Consider the following 25,803-nt stretch of genomic DNA (forward strand, 5'->3'; position numbering starts at 1 on the left):
AAGTAGGTGACTGAAGCGGCTTCCAGTAGGCTATTCTGGGGTGCAATAATCTCGCGGAGTAAACACGGCTACTGTTTGCAATGTTGCAACATTGCAACATTCGTTTTCTGGAAATATTACAAAAACTATTGGTCGTATGAAAAAATATTATTTGACAAAACATTCCCAAATGATCTGTTATGTGTGTGAAGGATTGTAAAAGGTTACCTTCCACTCTGTATATTATTTGATCTAATAGTACATAAATTACAAAGAAACCCCCACTATCATCAAAACAGCATACCCCCACCACAGACAGGAAACACAGAAACTATAAGCAAGACGAACTAATGCAGCAGTAGTTTAAGAGACGATGACAAAGACACGAAACGGTGCCACCCGTTCTACAAAGTATATTACTTAAAAAACATTTAACACTTTCAAAGTTTTGAGTTTTTATGAAGTGTTATATATAATAATTATCTAAAAAGAAAAAGAGAAAAAGTTCGAGGAGCAAAAAAAAAAAAAAAAGGTGTTTTGAAAGCAGTCATGGGTTGAAAGGAAATATGCCAGAAAAGTAATTACTAAATTTAGAATAACTGAAAGCAGCATAGGCCCCTACTGTAGGAAGTTGTATAAGTATTGAATAATTTCGAGGGAAAAATTGTTCCGGAGCCGGGTATCGAACCCGGAACCTTTGGTTTAACGTACCAACGCTCTACCACTGAGCTACCCGGGAACTCTAACCGACACCGATCCAATTTTTCCCTCTATATCCACAGACCTCAAAGTGGGCTGACATCCGTCAAGCAACCAACTTGGAGTGCACACTAACTCCGTGTGACTTAAATTGTGGTTTTCTGTTAACGAACAGTGACGTGTATTATGCAAATCAAGATTTCAGGCATAACTCCCTGTAAAGTTGATTTGAATAATTTCGAGGGAAAAATTGTTCCGGAGCCGGGTATCGAACCCGGGACCTTTGGTTTAACGTACCAACGCTCTACCACTGAGCATGATTTGCATAATACACGTCACTGTTCGTTAACAGAAAACCACAATTTAAGTCACACGGAGTTAGTGTGCACTCCAAGTTGGTTGCTTGACGGATGTCAGCCCACTTTGAGGTCTGTGGATATAGAGGAAAAAATTGGATCGGTGTCGGTTAGAGTTCCCGGGTAGCTCAGTGGTAGAGCGTTGGTACGTTAAATCAAAGGTCCCGGGTTCGATACCCGGCTCCGGAACAATTTTTCCCTCGAAATTATTCAAATCAACTTTACAGGGAGTTATACCTGAAATCTTAATTTGCTTGTATAAGTATTGTATATAAACTGTAGGTAAAGGTAAAGGTATCCCCGTAACATGCCATGAAGGCACTTGGGGGACATGGAGGTAGAGCCCCATGCTTTCCATGACCTCGGCACTAGAATGACCGCCTTTTACCCCCAGGAAAGACCCGGTACTCAATTTTATAGGAGGCTGAGTGATCCTCGGGGCCGTTCTGAAAGTCTGGCAACGAGAAAAAAATCCTGTAATCACCTGGGATCGAACCCCGGACCTTCCAGTCCGTAACCAGCTGCTCTACCAACTGACCTACCCGTAGGCCTATACAAATTTAAGAAAAATAAATGAAATAATATAAACAGTGGTTAATACGTAAAGGAAGAATGTCTAATTGAGGAGACCATAAATATTTAAGGAGATGAAATTAAAGACAGCCACTGCAATAAGCGGGAAGAATAATTTTCACGAAAAGATAAGATTTAATAATTTTAAAGTGAAATTTCATTCACAACATAAAATTGTGATCAGAACAAATCAACAGATCTAATCCGTAATGAGGATAAAATTGTGATCAGAACAAATCAACAGATCTAATCCGTAATGAGGATGAAAATATGATGACTTGATGCTTACAACAATGATGATAATGATGATGATTATGATGCGCCGCTAATAAGTAGTAAGTGAAGGTTGCGTAAATAAAAATTGGATTAGCTTACTGTTCTGCCATCAGAGACATGGACCAGAAAACTGTAGAAGTCCTCCATTTCATAGTCCAAAGGCTGCCGAAGGATGATGTCACCAGCAGCATTGATGCCGAACATCCCTGGGTGGATCACATCTTCCAGTGCAAACCGTAGTCTCTGTTGAAGTGAGTTTCGAATTAATTTTCAAGTTACGAAAGTACATGGAAAACGTGAAATATATTTTAGCTCTATGTCTTACTCACATATGCTTCAATATTTGAGCATAGAGTACTGAGTTATTCTTAAGACTCTCACCTTGTCCCGTGGTTTGTTTGTGACGACGGTCAGCAGGATGCTGTTTACAGGAGCGTTCTCCAAAACTCCTGCCAGGTAACTCTTCTGCAGGAACTGCAGTTCTCTCGGAATTGCTCCTTCTCTACTCACTGTCAGTGTGGCTAGTGCATATCTGTCAGCATTGTCAAACTGCGTCGCCTAAAACACATCGTTATGGGTTACAATAAATTGAACTTCAAATCGCTACAGATCACACCACTTCTAGCGACTCGATTCTTTACAGTTCAATTTTGCATCCTAATGCAGTGGTTCCCAATCTTTTTTGCATGACGACACATTTTACTGAACGCCACGATATCGCGACACACTTATTTGTTTATAATAATAATAATAATAATAATAATAATAATAATAATAATAATAATAATAATAATTGTTCATTGCACGGGAATTTTGTCGTTTTTAACCTCCTTTTGGTCAAACTAAGATTTTCAAGGTCTAAGCCGTTCCAGCGCGTTCCGCCAAAAAAAAAAAAGCATTGATAACAATTTCTACGTAGTGTCGGACATCCAGTGTTGTAGATAGGTCGACGTTAACAAGCAATCGAAAAAAAAAAACAAGCAGCAACTTGAGTAACATTAGAAAAAAAAAACAAAGGTACAATACCTGTGTGTCAAAAATCCCAACTTAACTATACTGGATGTCCGATAAAATATTTTTATTATCGGTTTTGAAAACTCACCTATTTAAATTAATGTGAAATCTGCGCTTGGTGGCTTGCACAGAGTTTCTCTATACGTGGCCTTATAATTGAAAGTCCAACATGTATGTAAATGCTCTTCAAGATGCAATTGTCTGTTCCCCCCCCTTTTTTTTAATGGTATAAAAATCCTCATATAAGAATGTTGTTTATATTCATCTTCACGTCACGTGAAACCATATCGCAAGTATTCATCACTACATTTAAGAAAGTCAATACGTTTTTGTAAATTCTGAAGGGAAGTTTCGCTCACATTATTTGAATTAGCACTGCTGTCATCTAACCCAGAACTTGTGATTCAGATTTTCTTTCTCGAAAAATTTGTCCATGATAAAATGTAAATAAAGCACTTTTGATAAAATAGTCGCATTATCACTCTCTCACACGTATATACTGAAATTGACCAATATGTTCTGACGATTCTAAACTCTGTTTTTTACTAAGTGGGAAGAGTAAACGAATTACAATGCATTGTTGCAAGTGTTCACTTTCATTGAAATTATTGCCAGGCAGACAAATCAAACTGTGCATTGTTGCAGATATTCACGTTTCATTGGTAAAGTCTGTCTCAAAATAAAATGTACCATATTAAAGACTTTGTTGTAAATAAAAATGCGTTGTAAAAAGACTTTCTGGATGACATAAAATTTATTTTTCAGATCCAAAATTCCGCGACACACTCTATGAGGCTGCGCGAAATACCGGTTGGGAACCTCTGTCCTAATGTACAGTCTTAAAGAGTTTACAAAAATGACGTGAATTGTAACAATTGTTGTGATAAGTGCGTAAGAATAATGCAATTTTGTAGTTAACAATTAAAAAAAAAAATCTGTACGAAGCAACTATGGAATTCACAAGAAATGTTTAGCTTCAGAATACTAGCTAATTAAAGAAATTACACTTCTGAATAGTTCAGTTTCCATTTGTAATATTCTTTTACCCTTAAAACTGAAGGAAAAAGGTAGTTTACAAACAATTTAAAATTAGTGGAAGTCAGAAATATTCAGAATAGGACCCATGTTTAAATGAAATATTTTGCTCAAAATGTGGTCTGAAATATTTTCCGCAAGGAGCGGTAACTTCTCGCGAATCATCTTGTATATTAAGACAAGCTGTATTTGAAAGTTTACTTTCTTCTCTGAGGAAGCCATCATTCTCAGCCGGTTTGAAATCGCCAAGCTATAATTTAACTTCTAATATTGTAACCGCTAGACCACCAAAATCAAGTCCCTCTTGCACTTATTTATTACAAAAACAAAATACTTTTTGAATGTGCTAAGAATATTATTTCTACCTTTTGTTTGGCCCACATATTGACTCTAAAATATACTTCCGGTGCTGTCAGTATAGATGGCCGTGGTGCAAAAGTCACTCAGAGCATGAAACTGGGAGGGTACTAATCTCATTAATGGCTAATATGGATCTACAATATCATAACGTTTCACACAATATACAGTGTTGCCCAAACGTGCAGTATCTTGATGAATGGAGAACATAGGTTACATTTAAATGAAGCTTTAATTATAGTAGTTTGATGACACATTAAACTGACATAGTGGCTAAAAGGTAGGATATTTTACCTCATGTGTTACTTATTCAACCATTCTTAGTGGGTGAAAAATATTTTTAATTGGTTAATTTTAACACGCTGCATCAACTGCGCCTGTGCGACGGTTGTCTAGAGTCTGAGTGAAATTAAAATAATAATGCCAGCGAAATGAGTCCAGGGTCTAGCACCCAAAGTTACCCAGTACAGTAAAACCCTTGGATTACGAGCATAATTCGTTTCGAAAACGTGCTCTTAAACCAAAACACTCGCATATCAAAGCGACTTTCTCCATAAAAAAAAATGCAAAATCAGATTCATTCCTTTCACAACTTTTATTCATATAAAATACAGTATAATTTGGGTAAAATTCAATACAATAGTGCAACACAAAGTATTTTAATTCAGTTTGTATTCGAGTATCTTTCACCTGTTTTACTGTTTAGTAAACTTCTTGAACATTCAAAGAAAATATTTTCACTGTCACTAACGGAATCGCTTCTGACTGCTTGACAGACTGAAATATTTTGCTTTAACTAAGGAACTATCCAATGACACCTACTTTTGCCTCGTTTTAAGGATTTTGCGGAAATGTGACATTGCGTTGTCGTTAAACAGATTTATCGCACAAATCGTGCTGCTCGCATTGCAAGATATCGCTCATTTATCAAACAAAAATGTTTCCTCATTGTTCGCTTGTTTTGCAAAACATTCGCAAACCAAGTTACTCATCACTCATGAGGCAACTAGGCCAGGAGATAATGGGGTAGGGTGGCCAGTTCTTTCCCCCTCCAATGCATACATCACTGATTAACTACATATTCCACTAATCAGACTTCAGATACATACAAACAATTAATATAGTTTAGCAATAAATTTAAATTACATCAACATAAATTATAATTTTACTTCCTAGTTGACACGCCATGTTGACTTATAAAATACTTTTCTTCGAGATTAACTGTCTTTATACAAACCTTACATAACAAAACTGTTCCATCGGTTGAAAACACATGGGCACCAAATTCATTAACGTTAGCATGAAGTTTACTTTTCAATGGTTTACTGAATTTAGTCATTCTAGCTAACCCATCTTATACCTTCTATCACCCGACAGTAACTGACTGTTCCCTACTCAAATTTCTTTATCCTACAATAATAAACACCTGTAGCACAAAATTGTGACAGTAAAATTTGAAAATATGAAAGCAAACAATTGAACATTCTACGTGACAACTTCTATAGGAACGGGCTTAATATTTAAAATTATAAAGCTGAATCGTGAAGACATGACATTATATTTGTAACCATAAACGGAGTTATGGGGGGGGCACGGGGGCAGTGCCCCCCCAAACTTGGCCGAACTTTGTTTTTTTCTATTAACGTTAGTAAATATTGAATTCAAAAGATTTTTCTTGCTTATTGTTCATGAGTAAGTTTCTGTGCTTAAATTGACGAGTTAATGTCTTCAGATCATGTGTCTGGACTATAATATTTATTTTAAATTTCTGAATGTATGAGAATTTCTATACCTCATTTGAGGAATGGAAGCACTGTAATGTTTTTTGTAACAGCCTGTACTGAAGTGTTAGAACTCTGCAGGTGTTCAAGCAGCCACTTGGAGAAATATTAATAACATACTGCACAACAATGCAGAAAAAGAAAAGTGATCCCGGTAAACTTAAAGACGAGATTAAATAAAATAAGTAGAATGTACATGTCATAATATGATATCTTGCTTTTAGATAAAGTAAATGTAAAATTGGTCCACCGCTGTGGAGTAATGATTAGCACGTCTGGCCATGAAACGAGCGGGCCCAGATTCAAATCCTGGTTGGGACAAGTTACTTGGTTGGGATTTTTCCTCAACCAATTGAAGCAGAATTGCTGGGTAATTTTCAGTATTGGACTTCGGATTCATTTTGCCATCATTAATTCACATATCATCATCATCATCATCATCATCATCATCATCATCATCATCATCATCATCATCCATACAATAGCCCGGGTTAAGTTCACGGTGCGGCGTGCTATACTTGTACAAGAGCACGGCCGTTCGGCTACCCAATCATTCACAAAATAGGAGTGGCAAGCACAATAAGCTTCATGGTGCAGTGCAAGCCTTCGGGTCCCTCAGTTCTGTACAAGAGAAAAAAAAAAGGAAAATTATCTGTATACTCGTATTTTGTTACAATTTTATTTTATTTTACAATACCTTTATTAAATGATCAGATTCCGATATTCTGTACCAAGGTCAAGCTATAACGGGTGGAGGAGATAAATGATGTCCCCCATAATCTCATATCGAGATTCTATAGTTTTTCTTCCCCCCCCCCCCCAAGGAAACTGTTCTCTCTCCGCCTATGTTTGTAACTGTGGATTGTCGATCATTATTCATATTACACCAACAACAAAACAATTCTTGTCATTTGGTCATAATTCGGAGTCCGTAGAACAACAATATTAAGGAAATTTCTATGATCGTTTTGAAAGGTTCTCTGTAGATTTTACGGCAAAATTTGTACTACAATTCAAATTACAGTTGAATTTTCTAATTCTATTTTATTTTTTATATGTATTTTATTTTACTGCAAATTTTCATTATTGTAAAACATTATCTACTGTAAATTTCAGTTTATTACAAACAATTTTTTTGTAAAACATTTCATGTCACACCTTAAATGTTACTGTTTAACATTCTTTGTCTTTGGCAACCTCACCAAGTTCAGGATGATTACATATTATTTTAGCGCACTATTATTAGCAGATTAAACACCGAAATAAATTACTTTTATTTACTCTTGTTAGTAAAGTGAGTCATTGTTTCTCATACTTACATTTCATACACATTACATTACAATTAATTAGAAAATTGCAAATAAACAAGAAATATTGTTTTAAAATGACTATTACACTTCTACTACGTCACACTACTTTTGACCAATAAAACGGTACGAAAGGACTTCTTTCAACCAATCATGGCTGATTATCGCACAATTTTATCGCGTCCCTAGTATTTGTTTATTTTTATCACTACCCTAGCATTTGTTTCTTTGTTTGCCAACATTTCAAACTGCTGGTCTGGACGTCAAAAAACAGAAAATTACAAACCACTCCATTCGATGCACAGCACTTTCAAATAAGACTCGCACTGGCATTCAAGAACAAGAATTAATAAAGGTCACTGGTCATAGCTATGCATCTTCCTTGAAACCCTATTTGCAAATAAATGAAGAGCACCATTCGGAAATCCTGAATAAGTTGAGGGATATACCATGTACATCAACGAGTTCACTTCTTTTACGCACACGTCCAATATAACATCAACTGAACCACCAACCAATAAAACATTCAAATTTGAAAATTGTACTTTCAATAATTGTTTCTTTTAAAATTATTCATGTTTATTTTTTATTTCATCATCGTTAATTAAAACGTTTCTTGTTTATTTCATCATTCCTAATTAAAACTTTTCTAACACTCGTTTATATTATTTAGTTCATGTTTGTTATAGCTTCTGCTGTATGATATTATGGATAGTCACGTATCAGAAATTGTTTAATACTAAGATTTATTGAAAATCATCTGTCAAGTGAGGTTGATTACTAGGATACGGATGATTGAAGTGGAATGCAAATGTTTTAATAAAAATGAAACTGAATCAACAAAGCCTTCTTGACTAGTAACCGCCCACAGAGTTCAATGAAGATTCCATAATTGGCACAACTGATAACAAGAAAACAGCTAATCATAACACACTACTGCCATCTAGCGTCATGTTGAGATGGTACAATAATACATTTGAAGACAGTTGTTGTATTTTCGTAAATCAATTAATATTTTATTGTATTGGGGTACTTTGTTACTTCTAATCTTTATGTACTTTCTTCTAATCGTGTATTAGTCAATTAAATCCCACTCGAGTTTTGATTTTCTCTAGATAAATCAAAACCTCTAGTGAGATTACTGTTGATAAAAAAAGGTATTTATTATTGAATTAGTAAGAAAAAGACAACATAGGCAAAATAAAAATTGGCCCTATCACTTTGATTTACCCCAGATCAAATTTATGTCTATGAAAATAATGATTTACTTTCACCCAGTAAAAAAGGCATTTTGCCAAACATCGGGCTTTACTTATCAGTTATCACATTGCATCATCGGAGAGATTTGTTTTTTTTTCTCTTTACTGTAAAATACATGAAGTTTGTTTCCTTGGAGTGTAACTTCCTTACCCTCACAACGAGTGTAGCAGGTTGATTGAGATCATCGTCAGGAATAGACCTCTTTATAGTCACGTGGCCCGTGTTGCGGTCTATGTCAAAGTACCTGTAGTCAGTTCCAGCTGTAAAGAAACGAATTGCACATGTAGTTTCTACAGCTTGGAAATCTCTACTCTAATAATGTTCCGCTAACGGCTTGCACAACCAATGTATTAGAGGTAAAAATTATTTGAGTTTACCTGAATTGAAGGAATAAAATATGGCAGCATTGATTCCTATGTCTTGATCATAAGCAGCAATATCTCGAGGATGAATAGTCAATCGTGTTCCCTGTAACACAGTGGAGTTAAAAATTAATTACTTTGCAACGGCAATGTTAGATCTGAAACTATATGCAATAACCAGTGACAAAAGTAATTTAGTTTAAGATATTACAACAATTTCAGTATTTGTATGGCACGACTACGTGATGTTTTAAAAATGCGAATAGGTAAACTAGATTGAAGTTCTATAAAGTGATAGCGGTCTCAATACTATCATACAGATACTAAAGTTGATACAAAAGATAAAACTAATAGAATTATACTATCTGAAATAAAGTTTCTGTGGTCAATAGCAGATTAGGCATTGAGAGGCATTGAGAGTTCAGAAATGAATCGCAGAAAGCAGAGAACGACTTGGTATAGCCTATACAATCTGATGAAAGAAATAAGAAAAGACAAGGGGATCTGGAAAGAACATGTGAGTGGCAGAAACAACAGTTCTGGAAGTTGTGAAGAATAGAGATCAAGAGGAAGAATAAATTAGGTAGACCGACAAAAAAACGTAAAGACCAAGACATGTGAAGGAGGAACAAACCAGTCTTGATTTATACCATGATGATAATAATTATATTTTTTTTTCACGAGACTTTTGGATAGTGTAAACAACTTTCTTTGTTTTCTGGCGTCTTGTTACCGCTATTCATCTCCAAGCTTAAAAGATTTCATGTTGCCTTCTGTGTATTTGTGCAAAGTCTTCAGTTGCTTAACATTTCTAAATATTTGACAGCAATATGATGTAATTGTCCAGTGCTGGAATTTAATTTCTTTTTTTGAGAACGCAATTCCTTTTATAACCCGTCCCTCATATTCATTGCAAGGGCTCGAATTGCTATGACCTAAAAACTCTGGAAATATGCATGCATTTATGTCCTAAAAACCATTACATAAGGCTTGGAAAAATGACGCAAAATAAATTAAATAGGCCTCATATCCAAAAATTACTGCAATTAAAAAACATTTTATTCACTATTCTACAAAAGTGTTTTTGCGAGTATTAGCTCCTTATATTGTCCATAGGGGACTGCCTTCCTCGTCCCTAATTCTTTTATAGCTAAGTTAACAGAGTCACTGATTAGGAATTACTACCTGGCAACAGCGGGGTTGAAACTTCTAGCGTTATATGTTTTGGGAGAGGTGAAGGAGAGACCGTCCCGCAACAATCTGGCCATATTACTGATATTCTTTTGTCTTTTGTATTTTTTAACAACGTACTGTTGGCGAATCCAATTACAGTACCTTCAAACTTAATTTAACAATAAAATATTTTTAAGCGAAGGAAATCCAAAATAATTAACCAAACGCAAACAAAATCTCATGCTATTACTAACACAAAACATGTGAATATTACATGGAGAACTGTTAAAACTATTGTAATGTGACGAGAAATATACTCTTTGCTAAAATATGGTAAAATATGCATTTATATGACCAAATAAAACTGTCACATCGTGTTCAGAAAAGCTAGAAATCTGTTTAAATTAACTTAAGTTTGTGAAAAGAGACCAGGATAAGAATATGACATGTCAAAGAAATTGGAGCGCTATTCATTACTGTTAGTTACATTATTCGTCACTCAACCATAATTAGTCATAGGTAGTTATAAGATTTATGCATGTTGTGTTAGTCATAGGTAGTTATAAGATTTATGTATGTTGTGTTATCTATTCCATTATATGTAATTAGAAAAGAGACGTTAATAATGGACTTACTTGTGTGGGATTATCAGGAAGTATCGCCGTGTAACGGTCATCATAAAACCTCGGGTTCTGATCATCTGCATCAATCACGTTGACGTACAGAACTGTATCAGAACGCTGGGGAGGCGAACCTTGATCCTGTGAATAGAGATTATTATAGTTATCAAATTTTATGCAACAAATGAAGCGTTAGGATACAAGTTCTTGGTATTGACTCAAGAATGAACATCAAATGTGAAATATAGACACGATGTCCAGTGGACATTTTATGTAGGGGGTGGTTAATAACAAAGCATACTGATAACCAATAGTTACGTTATAAAAATCTCTAAGTCGGTCGCCTATGGTTCTTGATAAACGTGACAAAATCAGTTGACTGTTTAAGGGTAAAAATAGATATTTTCGATGTAGATTACACTGAAAGAAATACTCTGCACACTGTTGTTGTCATACCTGTGCTCTGATGGCAACAGAGAAGTTAGTGAGTGTCTCGTAGTCCAGGGGTTTACGAAGCAACAAAGTTCCTTCCAGACCGTTGACAAACACAAAGTAATCCTGTAAGAAATTTGATTAACATAGTAGCTTCATAGAGATAGAAAAAATATCCACATAAAATGCATTATCAACATTGCTATAACTAACATAAAGTCGGCCTACTTTTAAATAACCACGCTCGTTAAAAACACTTTTTTGCATGATCGTGCTTTTTGTTGTACTCGTATTTACAGCTACCGTTGTTAGGCTTTGAAAGTTAGAATTCCCACACAGAAACTTGTTGCTAGGGAAACCATTCTTCATAACATAAAACTATACTGAAATAGACCCATTACAGTGCACTTATTGTTACTTAATTACCATTACAGTAGGCCAGGGATACAGAACTGGCGAGAGAGGGTGGAAAGCATGGGGAAAGCGTTGGTTCCCCGTCCACAGTTCACCGGCGTTGAATGACGTATCTGTGGCCCGTACGCTATCACATAAGACAGACATTGAATACAAATCCCCTCCTCTACCAAGTCAATGACGCGGGGATGGAAGGAAGCGGTGAGTGACGTATCCGATGAGTGACGCAACGCCACAATTGTCGCCCAGTTCTCCAAACGTGCAGTAGGCTATAGTTTTGCGAAGACTTTGAAATAATATTGCTCTAAATTTTCAATGCAGAATATATTGTATTTGCAATTTAAAAAATATGATCGTGCAAAAAATGTTGTACAATACACGTTTGTGAAGTGCATTACAAAATCTCGGAACTTTTCCTTGATTATATAAAAAGCACTTCTCAACCTTTGTTCATTATAGAGGATAAGGATCTGAAAATTGAGTAGAACGTAAAGAGTGTTATTGGCAATAAAATTGGCCCCGCTATGAATACATTTGAATTATTAACCGATTAACGTGCCTTCAGGTAAAAAAAATATTAATCGAAGACCGGAAAATGCCAAGGAAACGTTATATAGTTAAATAGAATGCATACATTTTATCTCTCCACACTCGCATGTGGGCAGCTGCGCTGTGCACTGCCGCTACCGCTCTACCTCCGTGAGCGAGAAAAGATAAAATGTATGCACTATACATACACTTATGTCCATTTGGACATTAATAGTTCTTTTCTTCTTTGCGTGCACATTTTGTTGTCGTGGTTTTCTTAGAATAAAATACCTTCTAAAATTATTTATATTTTGTGTTTTACTTCTTGAAATTATATTACCGAGTTATGAGTGTAACAACTCTTTTGTTACCTGTCGATGAATTGCTGAATTGGATGAAACAGTGCGCGGCACATACAACTTATCGGCACTACAAGCGGTCGTAGCGCGTGTTTCAGGGGAAGATCCGGCCTCTCTTTCGCACGCGAGGAAAACGAATCGACGTTGAATGGCGGTGATTTAGGTCCATCGTCCCGTACAAATATTGCGCCGATAAAAGGTTATAAAAAAAAGTTCTGTTGTTCTTACCTTTATTGAAAATGATGTCCGAAGGATGGAAGAATCATATCAGCTTAAAAAATTCTGAAACGACTTCTGCATTTTCTTTATGTGTATTTCCACTGTTTAAATCTTTTTGATTTTTATCTGTGGGGGGAATTTAAAACAAGAAAGTGTATGTGAACAATCCACACCATTTTAAAGAATTGGAGAATGAAATCAGTTCAGTCTGAGTGAAATTACAAATACGGACTTGCAGAAGGTGTTTCAGAATTTTCTACACTATGTAATTCTTGCATCCAGAAAGGTGGACATCATTGTCAACAAATGCTTTGATAAAAGTTGAGATCAACATAACGTTTTCTTATTACGTTTTACTTGCGATTATTTGTACGAAACTACAGGCCTAAATCACCGCCGATTCGTTTTCCTCCCGTGCGAAAAAGCAGTCAGATCTCCCCACTAAACACGTGCGTTACGACCAGTCATAATGCCGGTAAGTTGTATATGTCACGCAATGTATTAGATCCTTCACTCATTTGTCATAGATTTTCTGCTATTACTTTGGATGGCTTTTCAGTAATTTTATGCCAGATTCTTCATTTCATAAAAACCAGTCTATACATTTCGTTCGTTTCGATGAGTGACATACATAATGTAGGTGTTCAGTTTCTGAATGTAAAATGAACATATATTTTCTATCAAGTTTGGTTAACTGGAGAGTCCAGTTCAGCTTACCGAATGTGGACCAGGCAGTACAGAATACTGGACTGTAGAGTAAGGTCCATTCTGGTCTGCATCAACAGCACGCACTCCCTGTAGTACTCGCGTCCCAACAACTGTCACCTGCAACGGATAACAATTATTATATATTTTATATTTATCTACATCCAGTTTTATTGTTTAATCTTGAGGTTGTGATTAGGCGAAATATGAGTTATCTATGTACCTGTCATTCGAATAAATAAATAAATAAACAAATAAATAAATAAATAAATAAATAAATAAATAAATAAATAAATAAATAAATAAATAAATAAATAAAAATTGATTTCATTCATGAAAGGACTCATACTTAAATACAAATGCACGGTGTTTTTTCTCTATACAATTTAATCATCATGAGTTACAAAGAGCAAGACATCATGATGTGACTTAAAACTAACTTTGTTCACAAAGTCTGAAAACATCTTCACAGAATCAGTTTAACTTAAAGAAAATAAAGTGAGGCATTTCGGTACCGGTTCCCAGCTTTTTAAATATCCACATTAGACTTATTATGAAAGTACCTTTCACTTATGGAAATCTAGTCTTTCAGGTGAAGCTCCCTGTAAAGCAGGTTTGAATAATTTCAAGGGAAAAATTGTTCCGGGGCCGGGTATCGATCCCGGGACCTCTGGTTGAACGTACCAGCGCTCTTCCAACTGAGCTACCCGGGAACTCCACCCGAGACCGTCTCAACTTTTCAGCTTCACCTGAAAGACTAGATTCGCATAATATATACGTCACTGTGTACGTTAACAAAAAACCACACTTCCAAGTCACACAGAGTTTGTGTGCACTCGATGTGGGTCTCTGGCGTTTCGTCAGCCCACGCGAGTTGTGTGGATATAAAAGGGAAAAGTTGAGACGGTCTCGGGTGGGGTTCCCGGGTAGCTCAGTTGGAAGAGCGCTGGTACGTTCAACCAGAGGTCCCGGGATCGATACCCGGCCCCGGAACAATTTTTCCCTTGAAATTATTCATACCTTTCACTTCTTCCCTTTACAGTTAAACAACGTTCTTTTACTTTCCAGTACATGGCTTTGAAGAATCTCAGTATGTTGGTATTAAAATTATAGTTCTCTTTCATAATATACAGGCTTTAGCAGGCGTAGGCATTTATGGAGATTCATTTTATCATTTGTGTTCTTTAATATTAGTGTCGGCGGAGATTGTTGGAGATTGATTTGTACTCTTTGCGGAGATTAATGGAAATTTTGGAAAATATAATTATTTTGGAATTGGAGTATTAACTCAGTAGGCCTATGAATATTACTTTTCAAATAATTAACATTAAAGGTTCGTTGGATTCTGGTAGGCCTAAATGTGCGGTATGGCCAATAGATAATATTTGTTTCAGACTATTTAACACACGTTCATAAAAAACGAAAAAACTTGCAGCCTCAAATTAACACTTTCAAATTTTATTAGTAAAATGTTGAATTCGTCTTTTGAGCTCATTAATGTAATCAGAACACCTGGAATACCATGTAATGTAGCCTACTTGGATATATATAACAAATTCAAATCAAAAATCAGAATCATTTAATTCGTAAAGATTAGTAAAAAAATATTGTATAGCTATTATGTCGTGATTTTCGCGATCTCCATAATACCCGCCCCTGGGCATTAGTATTAAGCTTTCGTTAATGAACCTTAAGCAGAGCTTAATATTTTGCTTCAAAATATGAGTTTGATATATTCGTATTAAAGTTATATGATTTACATGTTATAACTCGTTATTTATTTAAGACCTACACTTGCACACTACTACAAGTGACATATACATAAATGCAACAATAGCAATAGCCTAGTAATATTAACACGTTAGTAATACTTACATATAAAATCTTTATCCAACAGCTTAATGAGCTTACATAGGGTAAATTAGGGTCTGTTGGACAGTCGGGCATGTTGGACACTTTGTACTTTAACGTGTTACCTCGCCACTTGTGGGCACCACATTCTGCTAGAAGTCAATGACGGAAGTAGCCACGAGTGGGGCTACTTCCGTCATTGACTTCTAGCAGAATGTGGTGCCCACAAGTGGCGAGGTAACACGTTAAAGTACAAAGTGTCCAACATGCCCGACTGTCCAACAGACCCTAATTTGTGTATTAAGGGAGATTAGTAGTGTTTACTAGTCTAGAACGAGTTTGCGCCCGAGCGATAACGAGACTAGCAAATTCCACTTAACGCACAAATTGTGTGTTTGTGTGTATGTGTGTGTATTTTTTTCGGTAATAGCGAGATAATATTTGGCGAGGTGAGGCTGAGGATTCGTCATAGATTATCTGACATTCGTATTACAGTTAGGGACAAACCTCGGAAAACCCCAACGAGGTAATCAGCCCAAGCGGGAATCAAACCCACACCCGAATGCAACTCCGAATCCGCAGGCTATATGTTTTTTTCATTATCACATTTTACGTAAGAAAAATATATTTCTTAATTTTACATTAGTTAATACCAGAACTGTTGGAAGGATCGTAGACTTTAGACTTGTGGTATTCTTTTGTTTCATGTTTGCAACTGTTGAATGAAACGTACTTTTATTTACTTTCCTAAGGAAGCAAAGTTATTTAGTCTCGTCGTCAATAGCAACCAACATTATCACAAAAATGTGTAGTTAGTTTAATTTGACTTCTAAACTCTACATAATAGTAGACTATTGAGGATCATCATTGATTTATATTTATATTGTTGTTTTTACTTGGAATTTTTGTTATATTGCGGTTATATTTTAATTATATCCATTTCAATCGCATTAGGTTCAATATACAGACAATAATTTTTAATATTCTACTGTGTATATCAAATTCGAATTCTCCTTGAACCAGAATAGAATGAAATAGAATGTTTTATTTAGAATAGGATGGAATGTTTTTTGTTTCGCTGGCAGAGTTGAGGCCATAAGGCCTTCTCTTCCAGTCAACCAGCCTTAATCAATTCAATATGTCGGAAAATTAAAATATGAACAAACCAAACAACGAATAAAACTGGTTCAAGATTCAGGACCAAATTCTAGGATCGAAACGGCTCAGATCTTGCTGAAATGTCATTATAGCTTGTCACGCACATTTTAAAGTACAGTAATATCGTTCTGGGTTGTGGAAAGCTAAGCGTTTCGTTTAGGAATACAGTGCATTACATGCTACCTTCCAGCATAAAGACATGAGTAGGATAACATTTAGACATCTATAATTAACTAGATTTCTAGATACAAGACGTACGTACCACTTTTTTAGATCAATACTTCATTTATGCAAATGACGTTCTCTTGTCTCGTTATAGAAACTCGAACAAATAGGTTACCGACATTGTGATGGGGACTATTCTTGTAAATGATGATAGTGATGAAACATAGGCAGAGGAATTGGGAAGAAGAATAAAATTAATGAAGGAGTAGAAGTATTGGAAGAAGGAGCAGAAAATGAAAATGAAGAAAGGAAGGAAGAGATTAAGATTCAGGTTTTCTACCAGCGAAGGAAGTAAAGGAAGTCAGGAAAGGTCAACAAATTAAAAGGTAGCTCAAGATATTATTGTCAAGAGTTTTTGCTATCACAAGCATTATCTGAAGCATTTTTACATGGATTAATAGGCAAAGAGAGTCTACTTCTCTTATTAAAGCATAGATACCTTTGGTTTTCATCTTAACTGGCCTTTTAGTAGCAGTTTTTCATTAAATAAAACATTTTATTTTCCTATTTGCTAATTTACAATTTCACCTAAGTGGGGATTGCTTAAGAAAAAAGCCAAGAAAAAGGGAAAAAAGGAAGTAAAGAAAAAGTCATGAAAAAGTTAACAATTTTCGATTTGTTACTTTGGTAACCACCCTGAAGAAGATGTTGCTTATCATTTGGCTATTAAAAATAATACTATTCGGTTTAAAATTTATTTTCTGGAGCAGGTCAACAATTTAAAAAAAATTAGTGTACAAAACTGCCTTACTTTATAGATATATATATATATATATATATATATATATATATATATATATATATAAGAAAAAAATAAAAAGGTTGATTATTAAGGAAATCACATTAAGATCTTTAAATAGCAATATAGAACGGATGTCATGACAGAATTTTATAATAATTATTTATGAGACAAGTTCGTAAAGTTTTCTGTCTCGTAACAAAAAGATACCTTTACGAATGTGTATCATATAATATTTTTTTCTACTATAGCACAAATTTGCATTAAATAAATATTTCAAGTTGGAGAGGTTTATGAGCTGATAATAGTGGGTCAAAGGTAACTTTACCCACTATCGTAAGTATTTTCAATATCTTGGCTCTTATATAGATGCATAGGTAGTTAAATTTAAAGATAAAGAAAGTGAATCGTTTATTGTAAAAACACCACAACCGACATTTTTTACAAATTGCGTTTTTTTGTGAATTTTGATTGCCAGCATGAATGCTCATCTTTTGACATAAAAGTCCTACGGTATATGTAACATGACTGTAACATGTAAAATATTGGACAAGAAATATGCATTTATTGTAAAAGCTCCACAACTAGCATCAAATAAGGTGTTTTTTTTTCTTTCAAATAAACTAGTCGAAGGTGAATGAGTTCTTCCACTGCAATGAATAAAAAGGTAAAGTTCTTTGTAAAGAGTTCATTGACAGCATTGTACCGGCAAAAGTTTTCACCATTCGAATTCCTGAGAAAAAGGTTTGTGCTGAAAATTTACCGTTTGAACTGCCAACAGACCTACCTTATAACAGCTCGAGGCTACCAATCAATGTTAAAAAATGGAGAACCTTAAGAAGATTTTGCAGTACATACTGGATGAAGTAAAAGAATTCTACACGGAACTGTACACATGACCTACCACCAACAAAGATAGCAATGACAGTGAAAGCGAAGACTAAAAAAATAAAATGTCCTGTTAAGAAAAATGTCTGTTGCAGCAGAAAAAACTTTTAATTCTTTTTGTGATTTTATATGTAGTTTTTTCATAGATTATAAAGTTTGTTCATACTTACTTTCATTCACTCCAATACTTGGAAAAAGGCAATGCTTTGCTTAGTTTCAGTTTATTTGTTGGAAAACCCCCATAACATCCTAATTAATTTAATTTTTTTTGGGCATTTTATACGTATTATAAAACACAACTAATGGTGAATGAACCTCATATTTAGCACTTGTTAAATACAATTTGACAATTAAAGTAAAATTAATGAAACTAAACAGTTTTTATTCGTTTCCCAAAAGTTTTGTTTTTGTCACTTGAGGGGTTTTAGAAATAAACGATTCAAGTATTCAATGGTGAAGTGACATTTTTAAAGCCTTGGTTTTTCTGGACCGACGCATGCGAGTTGCGAGATGCGAGGCCCGCCTCGCACAAATCCGATCTACACGAGAGATAGTGAGTGGTTTCTATAACTGCGACGTGCGAAGTCTGCTTACCTCACAGTTACAGAAACAACTTACTATCTCTCGTTTAGACTGGATTTGTGCGATTCAGGCCTCGTACCTCTCATCTCGCATGCGTCGTTTCCGAAAAACCAAGGCTTAAGTCGAATAGCCGGATATAAGCTAATCTTCATTACATACGAGGAGAAGAAGAACGAATAAGATAAGAATAATGAATGGGAAGAAGGAATGTATATTATTTCGAGTTGGGTTATTTTACGACGCTGTATCAACATCTAGGTTATTTAGCGTCTGAATGATATGAAGGTGATAATGCCGGTGAAATGAGTCCGGGGTCCAGCACCGAAAGTTACCCAGCATTTGCTCATATTGGGTTGAGGGAAAACCCCGGAAAAAACCTCAACCAGATAACTTGCCCCAACCGGGATTCGAACCCGGGCCACCTGGTTTCGCAGCCAGACGCGCTGACCGTTACTCCACAGGTGTGGACTATTATTTCGAAGATCTCACTTTTCGTTAGCAAATATAGAAATACATAAAAATAGAAACTTGCTTCAAGCTGATACATACCTCAGATATGTTGAGCACGTATGGTGCATTTATGAACTGCGGAGCGTTGTCGTTGACGTCCGTCACTCGGATGTTCACAGGTATCACGAACCCCTGCAATGAAGGGATGTAGTAATGCTCAACTCATCATAAGGTTGAGGTTTGAATTGCAACATAATTTTACAGTATGATATATTATGTATTAGTGAAAAAAGACACTTTCAATAATATGTAAAATAAAAACTATCCATCATCGTTTAAGGTGCAAATACTTGTTAACCTCAAAATTTTCGAAATTGAGTTAATACCTACCTGCAAAGTCTCGTAAACTGCATTTTAATATTAATGACTTAAAAGTAAACATTTCAATACCATATAAACTCTCAATTAATGGCGACAAAAACAGTTTTTTTCATTCTCCTGTATAATTTTGATTTTGTGGGAGTCGAGCATTTGCACCTTAAGCGACGCTATGCTATTAACATACATTTTTTGCTCTGGCGCAAGCATAATAGTTAAGAGGCTATCTATGATATCGACATGCATTTTGTGGTGTTAAGTTGAGGAATTGCCTCAACTGCATGAGGACGAGAGGAACTTCATCTTTTAACAGGACGAGTGGCACTGGACTGAGGTGTTAGGAATTATCTGAACAGAACACTTCCGGAGCGCTGGATTAGCCGTGCAATAGACGACAACCGCACTGCCCCACGGTGGCCACCAAGGAACCCCGATCTCACACCGTGCGCTTTTTTTCTTTGGGGTTTGTAAAAGACAACATTTACATCCTCCCACTTCCAAATGATTTAAGTGGAGTGATTTTTAGATGAAATTTTTAGATTCAGATGAAAATATTTATTGGGATGAACTACATTATAGCCTTGATGTGTGTCGTGTGACACAATGAGCACATACTGAACATTTGTGAGTTCCCTAAGTAGGCTTGACGAATTAAAACAGTGTAAACTGATTGCTAATTACATTAATAATTCTCTTGAATTTATAAAACATTGAAAATGTTTATTTATTTTGTAGTACCGTAACTCTGTATTTATAAGTGTGATACTGCTTTTTGGGGTGAACGAAATATGTATTTAAACAATATACGAGTTTATTTATAGTGGATTTTATTTACACAATTTAAGTTATTTTACGAAACATCCCTCAGATGACTTTATTCACTTGCAATGCACGCTGAAGACGCTTGTTATGACATGAAAACATAACTCCTGATCAGTTCAATTTTATTCCGAATCTTGTTTTTAAGTTCTAGAATATCATACGAGTATAATTTATGGGAAAACAAACTCTGTTTCAAATATCCCGTTACAAAACTGGAGCTGTCAAATATAACGAACGTGAAGGTCATGGAATATCACCGGATCGGGAGATGATTCGTCCGAGAAAGAATATCTCCAAACTCTGGTGACCGTTTGGAAACTGCCTGAACTTATCTCCTTGGTATCTATGGGCTGAAAATCCACCCATTCAGTTGTCTGAGTCATTATTCCTTCAAGCAAGTTGTAACAATAATTCAGCTACTTATCAATACCCGTAGTGCAGTGGGACTTGTGTCCTTTTCCTTGTAGAAAAATTAAGAAGTGGCGGAGATTGCGTGAGACTTTACACTTTTACGATTGTTGGGATGTTAATAATTTGAAGTTGTTAATTGTGTAATTAAGATTCTTACTGTCTTCCACATTTCAGAACTACTTATACTAGATTTCAACATTGTGGTCATGTTAGTGAACAGTTGAAAGCTCGCCTAATAGGTAGGGTCCGTTATGCCTGCTCAGCTAAACAAATTGGGATCTAACAGAGTAGGCTGTTCTGCCCGATAATTACCAGTACCAAATGCCAATCACTCTGTTTTCGCGGGAAATTGAACTCGAATTTCCAGCTTAGAATGTCAACGCATAGCCATTAAGCTAACGGTACGTCTAATTCATATATTCTATTAGTTCGACTTGGGAGTGGGGTACGGGCTGGAGATTGTCCTCGCACGTAGGCCGTTTGGTTGAGCCCATTGTACTACTCGGAACGGAATGATGTGCATATCCTAAGGCCCCGCGCTACAGATTCCCCTTCGGGCCGCCCCCGAACTCTCCTACAGCCTGCACACTCCCTTTAACTTTTCCACGTAAGCATCACCGCGATGTCTCAACCTCAGGTCCCGCGAGAGGGGAGAGCTCATGATACATAACACTGCCACCAGCAACTAATGTCAGCGTACAGTTCAATGGCGGCTCGGAGACGACTTACATCGGACACAAACCCGAAATATGGGAAAGAAACGGAGATAATGAAAGAGGGAAAATGTTATAATGATAAATCCGAGGTCCAACGCCGAATGTTGCCGAAAAATTCTTCTGTTATTTGAGTGAAAACCTCGGAAAAAACCTCAACCAGGTAACTTGCCCCAACCTTGATTTGTACTCGGATCAACTCGTTTCACGTTTAGACATGCTAACCGTTACTCCACAGCTGTGGACGATTCTATGTTAGCGCTTCCTAAGTGTCTTTACCACAAGAAACGACTCCGTATTTTATTCTTCTCTCACTCGAGCATTTTTCAAAGCTGCATTTAGGTTACAGGCTTACAAACCTGTTACGAACCGGGCAGCAATAAACTGCATTCACCGGATTAGATTACGAAACATCGTCGCACTTTTAGATTAAAATGCTGATGAACCAAACCGCTACAACGATAGGAAACTGTCTAATATTTTCACATACTTCGTAGAGGAAGTTCTCCATATATAAGCATGTAAATCTCTGTCTAGGTTGGAATAATATGTAGATCGAGCCCGTAACAGACCTGTTCGCGGTCTCAAAAGATGTATCTACAAGATAGCTACCGTTATCGATCATCTACATAACAGAGCTTGTAAGGAAATGCTCCATGGAACGGTAAACACAAGTTTTGTGTTCTTGTAATTAGGGAATTGTTGAGCAGTTAGGTGTAATCTTACCGGGTCCGCTGTTCTCTTCCTGTCGCAGATCACATTCACGTACACAGAAGAAGGTCCATCCACACCCTGTGAAGGAAAAGATTAAACAGTAAATTATTTATATGCTATTTGAACATACACATTTACAGATTAGTACACTTTCAACTTTGTTAATTAGAAAGGTAAATGTTAAACATATCAATGAATAGAGACAGGAAAAATATGAAATTTCATATTGAAAACTATTCCTGTTAGCGATATGGGAGCAGGCATCTTTATTATTCACGATGCAGAATGCAATTAACGCTGAAAAAGTCTCATATTTAATAATATTTTGGTAAAATTATCATATTTCATAAAATACTAATATTTTCCACGTTTCGTATGACTTTTTCCACCTCGTTGATATTTATACAATAATTTACCTCTGAACAAGGCTTCCGGATATTAAAAAGAGACAATAGAAATAATTTCCGGAAACACATGAAAAATTCAAAACATTCTTTGCACGAATATACCAAGATTCCCATCGGCAAGTGAAATCTTCAAATTTCCTTTTAGAGTCATTGAACTCACAGCGTCAATGAATGCGAGAAGTCATAACACACGCTCTCGCCATGAAACAATACTAACAATACCATCCCATTGCACCTCCTCATACTCATCCTCTTTCACAATAGCCCTGCCAAGACTCTGGAATTCGTTACCTGCTAGCATCAAGGACTGTCGAAATAAAATTGAATTCAAACGCAAACTTACTAGGCTCTTGGTCAGTAATTGAGACTCGTTCAGACATGGTTTCTTGTAAATAGTTATCTTAATCTATCACAAAATATTTCAATATCCGGCAATTTCATCACAATAGAATTTTGTTATTCTAGGTTTAATTTGTAATTCAGTAAATACAGAAATATTCTTTGTTCTTAACTTCTATGATAAAATGTCTAGCTTTCATTAATCAGGTAATCTTGTCGTGCTTTAATTTTTATTGTAATTATAAATTTAATATTAATTGTAATTTTATTCTTCATATTATAGTTGTAATCCCCTGGTAGAGGGGCAGAGAAGGCCTGACGGCCTTATCTCTACCAGGTTAAATAAATAAATACTAATACTTATTTTCGAAGATATTCAGAACAAAAAAATGTCATATGAAACCTCTCGATTCAAAACCCCCTAAACACTATTTTGTTCAGAACTGAGTTATGCTTTGCTAAGAAAGAATTCTAATGATTTGTATAGTTTGAATTCAAAAAGTCACTAAATTTAAAGCAAAAAGTGAAAGATGGATAGAACAGTGCAGTATTCCTACCGGAAATATCATAGCCATGTACTTCGGTACAATAATAATAATAATAATAATAATAATAATAATAATAATAATAATAATAATAATAATAATAATAAAGCAGAAGTTTGCTAAAAGGTCACTGCTAGGTTAAAAATTCCCACTATTTGCCACCAATTACTGTCAGAATACTTTAATTTCTGAAAGTGGATATAGGGAATTTTGGTGATTATGACAATTCTTCACTGTACCACGCCAACGTATACGTCCACCTACATATATGTGTACGCCTTGCAAAACTTAAAACCATCTCCTGTCCTCCATTGCCGCACCTTTGGACTACCTCCATGACAACCTTCACTATTCACTAGTCTCCCTCACAATGTTTATGTCCTCCCACTCAATGTGCCTACTACTAAAACAAAACACGCCACCTGGGTATCGTGCACTAGTAGATTTCGTGCGTTACCTATTTAAGAAAAACGAAAATTCTTACCCAAAACTGTCGTTGGCGCAAACCCATTACCCTTAAATATGACCGTATTTTTCAATTGAAAATAAGCAATAAATCTGGCGCAAACGCATTGCACTCGAAAAAATCGAAAGATATTAATATGGGTGAAAAATATTATGAAGACATTAACAAAGAGATCAGTGATGAGCCGAAATATTTAAAACCAATTCATGCCTCTAATTTAGGGCCAACCCCACTGAAACCTATGAATCTCCTAAATAGTCTGAGGGAATTAAAACTGGACAGTTTATTTCCAACTATTTGTATAGCCATTCAAATATTCTATACAATTCCTGTGACAGTTGCTGATGCTGAAAAATCCTTCAGCAAAATGAAGAAAATGAAAAATGTATTATTATGGTTAGAATAACCGGTAACTTGTAATTGTTACTTTTTTCAACGGGGATCCGAGTACAGTATTGCATAGGGGCCCATAAATTCTGTCGGCGGCCCTGATTGTCGATGCTTATACTGAGAAAACGGGAGGACCCCGAACAAAAACCTCAATAGAGGCTTCGTTCACTACAAGTATCACTATTAGTTTTTAGTCCCGGACCTGACCAGGAATCGAACCAGCACCACCACGCAGTTGTGTTAATCTTCTTTGCTGGAAAGGAAGTTTGTAATATTTTTTATAGGAACATACATGACTACATTTACTTCCTACTTTAATTTGTCGTAGTTTAACTTGAAAAATTAACAGCAAAGAAAAAAAATGCACTAAACATGTCTTGTTAAAGAATACGAATAAACGGGTATTAGGTATTAACTTATAACTTATAGTCATAATGTTAATGCAGCCGTGGCGAAAATACGACTCACGAGCACATTGTGGCTCACAATGATAGCTGTGCATTTCCTTTGCTTCCTACCTTCCCCAACCCCACCCTCTCACTCACTGGAGTCAAACTCCGTTCCATTTGTATTTGTCTCTGACCTGCGAGTAGCGTACCGTCGCAATGTCTCTCTCGAAACCATGTACCTCTACAAAAACGAAAGTTTCAAAGCAGGATGGGAGGACGCATTTTTTGCTGCCAATATGATGAGAATATTAAATGTATGATTTGTTCACGAGTTATTACGAGGAAAACGGTTGTATAACATAAAACGGCATTATAGCCCTACTACATGTGACTCATGAAACATTAAAAGGTTAATTGTTATTATTATTATTATTATTATTATTATTATTATTATTATTATCATCATCATCATCATCATCATCATCATCATCTCTGTACGTCGATCCTTTTTCAGCAGATGTATGAATAATGCGGTTAGATCTTAAATTTAAACTCACAGATTTACAATATGATGTTAAATGAAAGCTAGATGTAAGGACTTGACAAATGTTGAACTTTTCAAATCTTTGCCAAAAAATAAATATCCGAAGTTTCGTTCTTTCGCTTGCTCTTTTGAAGCCACGTTCGCTACAACTTACGTTTGTGAAAAATTATTTTCAACTATGAAAATAGTAAAAAACCAAATTTAGATCACGACTGACAGACAAATACCATTGTGATCAACTATGACTGACAGTAAGTGATATAATTCCTGATTTTGAAACTCTGTCGCAGAGACATTCTGAAGACAATTAATTTTAGGTTGTGATAATGTCCTATGTTTTCTT

At 35.7% G+C, this 25,803-nt stretch overlaps 1 protein-coding gene across 1 annotated transcript in view; it reads right to left on the bottom strand.

The window, feature by feature from the left end:
* Cad96Cb (protocadherin Fat 4-like Cad96Ca) overlaps positions 1–25,803 on the bottom strand; it is a 315,489-nt gene that overhangs the window by 18,017 nt on the left and 271,669 nt on the right. Inside the window, exons 5-13 of the mRNA XM_069831307.1 lie at positions 22,393–22,458; positions 19,442–19,534; positions 13,462–13,569; positions 11,249–11,350; positions 10,808–10,933; positions 9,015–9,105; positions 8,788–8,897; positions 2,265–2,441; positions 1,983–2,126 (exon numbers count right to left, since the gene is read on the bottom strand). Coding sequence (XP_069687408.1) covers positions 1,983–2,126; positions 2,265–2,441; positions 8,788–8,897; positions 9,015–9,105; positions 10,808–10,933; positions 11,249–11,350; positions 13,462–13,569; positions 19,442–19,534; positions 22,393–22,458 — 1,017 coding nt within the window. The remainder of the gene's footprint in view (positions 1–1,982; positions 2,127–2,264; positions 2,442–8,787; positions 8,898–9,014; positions 9,106–10,807; positions 10,934–11,248; positions 11,351–13,461; positions 13,570–19,441; positions 19,535–22,392; positions 22,459–25,803) is intronic.

Source organism: Periplaneta americana, chromosome 7 (assembly GCF_040183065.1).
Source record: "Periplaneta americana isolate PAMFEO1 chromosome 7, P.americana_PAMFEO1_priV1, whole genome shotgun sequence".
In the NCBI taxonomy this organism is placed as follows: Eukaryota; Metazoa; Arthropoda; class Insecta; order Blattodea; family Blattidae; genus Periplaneta; species Periplaneta americana.